Below are 9,336 nucleotides of genomic sequence, written 5' to 3'. Positions count from 1 at the left end.
CTTTTTTAGATTCAATCCGAACTAGATCTTGAGGGAGGGTAATTGCGAGAAGATTATTGGAAGGTATTGCCACTTACATTAAGTTTTGCCTTGATATTATTATCTTAGAAAAGAGAATATTTGTTTAAAGTTTATGCATAATGCATTCAAAATAAGCTATTTGTGATTGTAAGCTAGGTGCTAATCTTTCCTAAATCATCTGCCTAAAAGATGGATAATTGCATACAGACCACTCACCGAGGCAGTATTCTGATGAGCACCAAACACCAACTGAGGCAATGTTCTTTGATGGTGCTAGACCTCCCCAAGGCAAGTGTGGATAAAACCTACTCCAAGGGGTTTTCTTTTATTTTCACATTAGCAAGTTTAGACCAATCATGGCATGAAAGGTCTTATTGTAGGGAACTTTAGTTGGCAAGAGGAGGTGAGGATACCAAGGGGCTTTGGTAATAAACTCCTTAGAGTCTTACAAACTGCCAATTGCCCTTCAAATTCTAGATAGTATCCTAGAAGTTCCAATACTAGTTTAGGAACTGAACTTGGAGAGAATAATACCTTCAAGTTGACATCATATCTATCTAGAACAGAAAACATTGTAAAAAGTCATTTTTTCTTAAAGAAACTATTGAGAAGGAATTGCTTTACTTTATCTTTATGGTGTGAAATAAAGGTATGTAACGAATTTGTATCAGGAGATAATCAAAGTTTTTATATGTTGAATCTAAGGTGGTAGGTAATTAGAAATACTCTCTCGAGGGAAGCAGGAGGATGGACCCTTGACGGATCCAAACCTATGGTTGGGTGGTCTCGGTGAGCCGATAGCTTTTCTAAAAAGGAATAAAAATACATTTTTAATATGTAAATGTATGACCATTAGAGATCAGAAAGCTTGACTTGCATCATTTTAGGGCTCAAATGGGATTTTCCACCATGGGCAAAAGAGATCAAAGTGCCACACTCCCTTCGTCTCCCATTCTCTTTGAACCTAGCTCAATGCAAGTTCATTCAGTTGGGCAACTCTATAAGAAGTGGAAACTCAAACTGTTGACACTAGTCAACCATTAGTAGTTGATTTGACTCATAATAGGAACCAAAAATTGAGATCAATCCTTGTGGGAACGGTTGAAACTTCCACTACAGGGTAGACTCAAGTGAGCCCAGATAGTAAACTCCGAGGTTTTTCATCAAACCCCGAATAGCATTTTCTAGGACATCTCTTGATGGGCTACTAAGAATGTGTCGATGAGGAAGTGACTTGAGGCACGTTACACTATCATAAATAGTCAAGGGGTATTGTTAAAATCCATTGCATATGAGGACCTTCAAATTAGAGCACAACTGTTCCAACACCCTTTTATTTATAAGAAAACAAGCACTATCCCAACTAGAGTCCCCAAGTGGTTGTTGTAAGATATCATGAGAAAGAATATTATCAATTAGGATTTAAATGCCCTCTTGCTAGAATGTGTAAGTGAGTCCTTCAACAAAGGAAAATAAATTCCTCTTGAAAGATCCCAATCAGAAACTCAATTGCACACGAAAATGCAATTACATTATCTTGACTATGATAATGCACTGACAAAAGTCATCACTCTCAACAATAGGTATTACCTTGTAGGATATTGTGTCAACCTTGTTTATAGCCCAGCCACAACAATTGCAAGAAAGAAGACTAGAAAAGAGTATAGAACCTAAGAAAAGGAGAAGAAATAGAGAGAGGAAATAGAGAATCCGAACCATATCGATGTGCTAGAGAAAAGGAAGAAGAAACAAAGAGAAGCAATTGGTCTTAGCTCGTCATCTTCAAGAGAATCAGATGATACGAGAGACCAAAGAACAACAAATGATCATAAGAGCTACAAAAAGGAGATCCGAAAATGAGTGAAAAAAGCTAAAAGCTAGGATAAAATAGATCCTAGAGAAATATGAATGGTAGTTAAGGCTTTTCTTGAGGTCTTATGCAAAAAGAATCAATCAATCTCTCAACAAGTGGCATAGCTCTTAGAAAAGATAGGCGATTCAAACAAAGGGAAAGAGAAAGTCTTAGAAGAGTCATTGTCAGCATATTTGCAAATAGATGACTCAGTTGGGGAGTGTGAAAGAACATATTGATGAACTTACTAAGGCAAAGGAAACCACAACAACAAGTCACGATAGTAGGACATGCCCAGAAGAATAATCCAAAAGCACCCATGAATCACCTATAGAAGGATTGAGTGTAACAAGTTGGGTGCAAGATTTGAAATGAATATATGAGAAGCTTATAAGAGATAAAGTTGAAGCCATAAGGATGAGACATGACATCTAGAAAAGATGAAACTCAAGAAACTTGTAGGATTTTTCTCCTTGCATCAAAAGAGCAAGTGATAGGTTCTCCAATCACAAATTTAAAAAAAAACTCAAAGTTGTAGAAGAAGGATTTTGAGATCCAACAAAAATATGAGACACTCAAAGTCAAAGAGGAAGACATACAAAAAATATGCAAGCAAATCCTGGACATGACCTAGAAATAGATGGAGACTTCTCTTGTGTTGAATCAAGATAAATCTAAGCCAAGATTTTTTGAAATGGAAACATTGCAACATTAACGCATGCAAGACCAACAAAAGGCTATATGCATATGGTTACAAAAAACAATCTCTTGATAGCCTAATGATCCGTGGGCCAAGTAAAGGGTGAATCACAAAGGCAATACAAAATAGCTTTGATAAAACTTTGTAATGACCTAGACAAAACATATGATATAATGAAGGCCAGCACAAATGTGTATTTGGAAGCTCACAAATTTGTCATGGCTAAGCAATAGGAGCTCTTTAAATGAAGCGGCACTAATGACCCATACCTTACACATTGATGACCCATAGGAACTCAAATCTCAATTAATACTAATCTCAAACACTGCGAAAATCATGGAGAAAATCAAGGAGATAGCCTTAATGAACACGGAACATACAAATGAAGATGTACTTCACCATGTAAGGAATAAATGGTATGAGGAGCATGATCTAAAAGGTGTTTGTCTCATATAGCAATACACGCCAACATCAACCTCTCCCCTCATCCTAAAGCCACCCATTATCATGACACCCCCCTATGGATATGCCTAAGCTACCCGAATTTGATACAGGGGAGTCATAAGAGCACTCTACCAAAGAAGAGGAAGATCTAGAGCTAAAGGAGGCCTATTACAATGAAGTGGTTAGATCCCTTGGATGTCAAGGCCTATCAAAAATCTTGTAGATGTCAAGAAAGAAGATGAAGATGCTTGAAGATGAAGCACAGAGAAGTGTGGAAAGGTTTACCAAACTCTCGCTATCCTTTTTTGGAAAAAAATAGGACTTGGGAATCCTTTATCTAGTCCCTGAAAGAAGAGAGAGTAGATCCACTCTATTACTTGTATCTATAGAGGCATGGCCAAGGATGCCAAGATAATGAACATGATAGATATAACTTTCCAAAGACCTCTAATATTAGATCAATCCACTCCAACAAAATGTACTTATTCTAGCCTGCTGACCTCATCCCTTCTTTTGGCCATTTTATAAAAGAATTTACAAATTTCTCTAACCCTTCATCACCACCTATAATTATCTCAAACTCCTCATCAAGATTTTGCAATAACTAGTAACATGTTATGAAGACAGGCTACGATCACTATTTTTTTATGTTAACATAGAAATTGATTGAGTAGTGATAGTTTGCCTTCACCTTTGATTCTAGTACTATCAATATTATTACTTAGTTATTGAGGGACATGGTGCATAGTAGCTTCATCATGTACTTTCATCCCTTCTACCTAGAACTATCATTGCATCTGCATGAATCCATCAAAGAAAATCTTCTTAGTAGGGGTTGTCTTCAGTGCATACTCAAGCTACTCCTTGAGTGATTTGGTTCTACTTATTCAATCACTTATACTTTGTTTATCTATTGTATTTTTAAAAAGACAATAAAAAAGTAAAATAAAAAAGAGCATTGTATCCTTGCTACACCTAGGGCAACACCCTAGCTCACTCCCTCACATCAAAACCTCAAGGCACATCAAGGGCAAGATGTCGTAGGTTTGTTTAAATGATCTGTCACCCAGAGAATAGCATAGTACCATAATCTCTCACCAACCGTCTGGGTTCTCAAGTGCGAGATAGTATTCCACCAAGCTTTCTTAGAATTTCATCCAACTCTCAGTTTTGTGCCCTATAATCCATTGCACAAGGTAAACACACCTTGTAGAAAGAGCATCATGATTTAATAGATACAATGGAGCTTCTCAAGGCCCATCAATATTGGTGGCCTAGAACCCTCATGATTCCGAGCATTGGTGGCCATGACTATTCCTTCCCTCTTCAAAACGACCCACATAACATCGAGTTTTCTGGCACCACTATTTTGAGTCTACTCATGAGTTTCTTCCTGACAACACATCATCTTACCCTACTAAGATCCCTCATCATACGTCCTAGAGCCTCTCACCAGTAAGACCACACTTTGGCATGATTGCCATCAGATTGGCACTCATCTAAGAGAGCGAATAATGTTAACTATGAGGAGAAAAGAGGCCAAAAAAAGAGCTTTGTAACAACTTATACTACTACTTTGTTGAGAGCTAGGCTTCTACCCATGCAAGTGTTGTAACAACCAATTGATACTTTGAAATTGCCAACATATTAGTTAATTTTCAATCAAAGACTAAGGCCTGGAAGTATGAATAGAAGACATAACTGGTCAGAAAGGCCAGAAAAGAAGTAGGCTACCCAAGGGACATGGAAAAACCCTAGCCCTAAATTTTCTTATAATGAAAATGTCTATTTGTGTAATGTATAAACTTCTTCTTGATTTCTTGCAATTGTTGCCTTAAGAGTAAGAGTGAAAAAGAGTGAGATCTTGTAAGAGGGTGAGGAATGTGGAGCGAGAGACCATCTTCTTCTTCTCTTATCTTGAGCTCATGTGGGCATCTCCTCTTTATTGCAACAATAAGGGAGAAAGATTGAAGATAAAGATGTGCATGCATGGATTAAGAATGTGAAAAAATAATACATGGACTACAACAAAAAAGATAAGTATAAGTAAGCATGTTCTCCATCTTTTGTGAATCCATCATGTGGACCGTGGAAGAGCAATCGATAGTGCAAGCATCCCTAAATGCAAGTGGCAAAGGAGAGGAGGAGGAGAAAGGACCAAACACAATGAGGAGAAGAAAAGATGTGGGGCATTGGATCCTCCCATAGGTCCTGTGTATATTGCTTCTCTTAATGCTAGTTGTGGGCTATAATAGCCTTCAATTTTTAGAAAGACTTCTATGGCTTCTACGATTATTCTTCCTACACATGATAGACTTCCCCCTGCCATACAATGCAATGCTAGCTCACAAGCTTAGCATATTTTTGTTTCCATGATGATATCACTATGAGAAGTAACAAGAGGAGGAAGAAGGGTACGGTATGTGAAGGAGAAAGAGAATAAGCAAAGAAGAGCGAGAAAGAAGAGAGGCGAGGAACGGGGGGAGAAGGGGATTGCTACGTTCTGTATTGCTATGAATTGGTAAGGTTGATATGGAAGTAGCACATGCAAAGGTTAGTGGAGGATTACGCTTAATTAACGAGTTATTAGTCATTATTTACTTAGTTATTATATTTGTCTCTATTCTTGAGTTGTATAAGTACAAACAATAAAGTGATAACTAAAATGAAAATATCCATGAGAATAACATTTTTCCAAAAATATAATGATAAACTTCCATGATCATAAAGTTTAGCCTTTATCATATAAGCTCTTCTAGTGCAACCATTTTCTTTATACCCTTTTGTACTATACTTTTTTCAAATGTCATGTTAATTTTTTTTAAAATATTGTGGTGAAGTTAATTTATTGTTATTGTAGATTAACAAGCTTTATGTTTGAATGAAGACCAATATACAAATGGTGCCACTATATGGACAACTAAATACCAAATATCCAAGTAAGTTTAGTATTACTTGCCTTGATTTCTACAAAAGAAGAGAACACTACAAAAATGTATAGTACAATTATACTATTGCAAACAATGGAAGGATGTTCTTTTCCATAATTAGAAATTTTTGGAAAGGATTGTGCTAACTCTCTACCATGCTAGCATGATTCTATGTTCCATGTGTGAAGTGCTTTTCCCTAGTCTCATTGCGATGCATATATCTCTTTTATCATTTTGAGATATTCTTCTTTAACAATTGTCTTTATTTTCTTGTGTGAGGTGTTATGGACGTTGATCGTGCCTTTTGTTGAAATACTTAACCATGGCATTATGATTCTTCATTCAATATGAGAGTAAATTTACTCTACAATTTCTCTTCTTCTTCTTCCCTCCTCCCAAACCTGCAACAAAGACTTTAGTGGAGGCAAATTCATCAACACTGACCTCCTCGAGATGCTCATCATGCACCAAGTTAAGTGGCGATAACTTATTCCATTGAAGTATCTTGCATGTACTCGATGTAATAAGACGCATGTAGAAGACAAAATCGAGATGACAACTGGTATGAAAGAGACCACTATGAGTCCTTACCACTATGATTATTATTGCTCTTACCATCATGTCTACCCCTAACAATCAATGCATCAAAAATATAGCATACATCCACATTCTTTCTATAATTTATCTTCTTTAAAAGTAAAGCACCCTCAACATCTTGGAGTTTAAGGCCTTATTAAGGCATATTAGCACACATAACCATTGTGGTAGTACAATGGTGGCATTTAAATTAAAGTCATGATTACTTAGAAGAGATTATAGCAAACTTTGTAAATCAAATCGTATTGCTAGTAGTTATAAGCTAATGACATTTGTGATGCATGCTTGTTTTTTCCTTTACAATTGTATTTTTGAAAAGCATATAGTGTTTTCCATTTACATGACGATTCTAATATATATCGGTATTTGCATGAACTCAAGTGACATAAAAGGCTTCATATTATGCAAATAGTTCTACAAGAACAAGAAATACATATTTGATTTATTTGTGCAGCTAAAAACATATTCGCTTTATTTGTCATTCTTAGATGCACGTGTCTACTTGGTTTTATTCATACTATTATTCTTTGGCATCTAAAACATCACGTGAGTCAAGGGTTCTTACTCAGACGAATCAATCAGCATACTATTATCCACAAACCAATCATCAATATACTATTATCCACAAATCTAGTCTCCGACTATGAATTCATGGATACTTCGTTAGGGACTCGGAGGAGGAACCTGAGCTTCAGCACCCAATCATGGGTGCTTGCATGGAGCTGTGACAAGTGGTTTTATGTACAACTATATCATACATTGTCTCAAAATCAGAACTTCCGAGTGGAGAAGAACGTTTTTATGTGTTCCCCGTCTCATTACATGATGATGATGATGACCTGAGAAGGGTCTGCATGTTTAACTCCGTCTCATTTACATGGTGATGACCTGATGCTACTCTATGAGGAAAATCGAAGATCAGGATAGGAGAAACACTTGAGGGGAAGCTGGACACTGGCGGGATCCGTACTGCCCTTTGTTGTTCTGGACATGGTCTTAGTCGCAACTGCAGCTGCAGAAGTGCGCTTGGATTTCTTATGATTCATGGTACTCCCTGATGGGAGGGGAGGGAAAGAGCTGTAGCAAAGCCCGGCTGCAGCTGTCCGGTGCCGTTTTACATAAGGGTTCTCCGGTTTTGCAAGCTCCGCTGCCGAGCACACCACCGCTATGGATGAGAACGACTGCGATTTGCCGGAGAAGAAACGCGACAGTCCCCGCCTGCGCACACGGACAAACACACACATCCATCTATCAAAATCTCCTAGCAGACCTCCATACATTCTCCAGTGTGCCTAAACTTTTAACATTTTGATGCTTCGATGCATTTTCTGGGGCCCCTTATGCTCTCATTCTGCATGATTCGGATTTGGGGCAAACGATTTCTTTGTCTAACATCCATTTATCGAATCTCCTGACAAAACTCCACACATCCTGCAGAGGGTTGGAATGTTGCCATGCATTTTCTGGGGCCCTTATGCCCTCGTTCTGCATGATTTTAATTTTCAGCAACGAATTTCTTTGCCCAATCTAGTGACTCGAGTTCAAAATTCAAATAATTGTGCGGAATGCGGTGATTGAATCTGTAAGCTTTATTTTCAAGACAAAATGAATTATTTGCGAAGACTTACTTCTGAGGGAGAGCCTCACAGAGGAAGCTCATGCTGTCCAGAGGGCCGTTGTTGCAGATATCTGAGCAAGATGATGACAGGCTGCTAGATGCTTCTTCACCTTCCTCCGTATCGCTAGAAGAGAGGGAACTCGAAGAGCTAGTTGCAGCAGGAGGACTACGGATGTGATCATCAGCCATAGCCGCTAGACACGTCTGATCCAATCGATGACAGGTCGTAGGGTCAGATATGTCCAATCTTACTGCAGCCTCCTGATCAGCAGTGCTGGGAGATGAGTGAGGCGCCATAATTCTGACAATATGCAGAGAACTAGTGCTGCACTTCGGGGAAGATAAGGGACTTCGTCCTGTTGTCTGAGGAGGAAACCCTAGGAATGCACCGTCACGCGAGGGGACATCCTGAACCTTCAGTAAGGGCACGGCGACCATGGCCGCGTGTGCCCCGTCATTGCCTTGGTCACGGTACTGGCGCAAGGTGCTGCCCAGCCTTTGGCAAGCAAGGGACGCCATGTACTGTGTAGACCTCTGGAGCTCTGGCCTTCGGATTTCTGTGCAGAAGGCTATTATATGATACGAAGAAGAAGGGGGTGGATATACAAGAGAAGCTTTGCGATGGAAGAAACGACAAGAAAAGATGATGGATGGTTTGAAAACGAAGAGACTCGAGAGTTTTTGAAGGAGAACAGCAAAACAACAATCCTTGCAGAAAGAAAGACTCTTCAGACACTTTCCCACTTTTTTGTTGAAAATTTCGAGCGGATAATATCTCAATTTTCATCCCGCGCGGCTGCTGCTGGACTTTTACGGACAGTCCTGAGTCATCATCTCATCATGTTCGAAACTTATCCGGTCCAAGCCTCATCCCCTACATGACATAAGGTTAGTATCACATGGCACGCCCTGGCAGTTCACACTTTATTTTCTAGGAAGTTGTTCTCATAGGGGTCTTTTGGGGGGGGGAGTTTTTCGTTGTTTTCTCGAAAAACCAGGAACTTTTCTAGGTCACTGGAAGGTTCACAACTTTTGCCTTAAACCACCCCATTTTTCTAGAAATGCACCAAGAGTGGTGCTTGTCCCAAAAGCCACCTCCTATAGTTGTACAGATACACATGCTTGTGCTACATGTGTATCTGAAAATAGGGTTCTTTGAGTCTTCCACTAAGAC

The 9,336-nt window shown here is 38.8% G+C and overlaps 1 protein-coding gene across 1 annotated transcript; it reads right to left on the bottom strand.

Annotated features, from left to right (window-relative positions):
• Positions 1 to 7,088: 7,088 nt before the first annotated feature.
• Positions 7,089 to 8,869, bottom strand: LOC148013956 (uncharacterized). The gene is made up of 2 exons (XM_087667266.1): positions 8,173 to 8,869; positions 7,089 to 7,762 (listed from the first exon to the last, which is right to left on the bottom strand). Exons 1-2 carry the CDS (start codon positions 8,679 to 8,681, stop codon positions 7,444 to 7,446), a joined length of 828 nt encoding a protein of 275 aa, XP_087523392.1. The 5' UTR covers positions 8,682 to 8,869; the 3' UTR covers positions 7,089 to 7,443.
• Positions 8,870 to 9,336: the final 467 nt, after the last annotated feature.

Source organism: Lygodium microphyllum, chromosome 25, assembly GCF_053477565.2.
Source record: "Lygodium microphyllum isolate KBCC chromosome 25, Lygodium_microphyllum_v1.1.10, whole genome shotgun sequence".
Lineage (NCBI taxonomy): Eukaryota > Viridiplantae > Streptophyta > Polypodiopsida > Schizaeales > Lygodiaceae > Lygodium > Lygodium microphyllum.
Note: the sequence above shows the minus strand (reverse complement) of the source record. Positions and strands in the feature narration are given on the sequence as shown.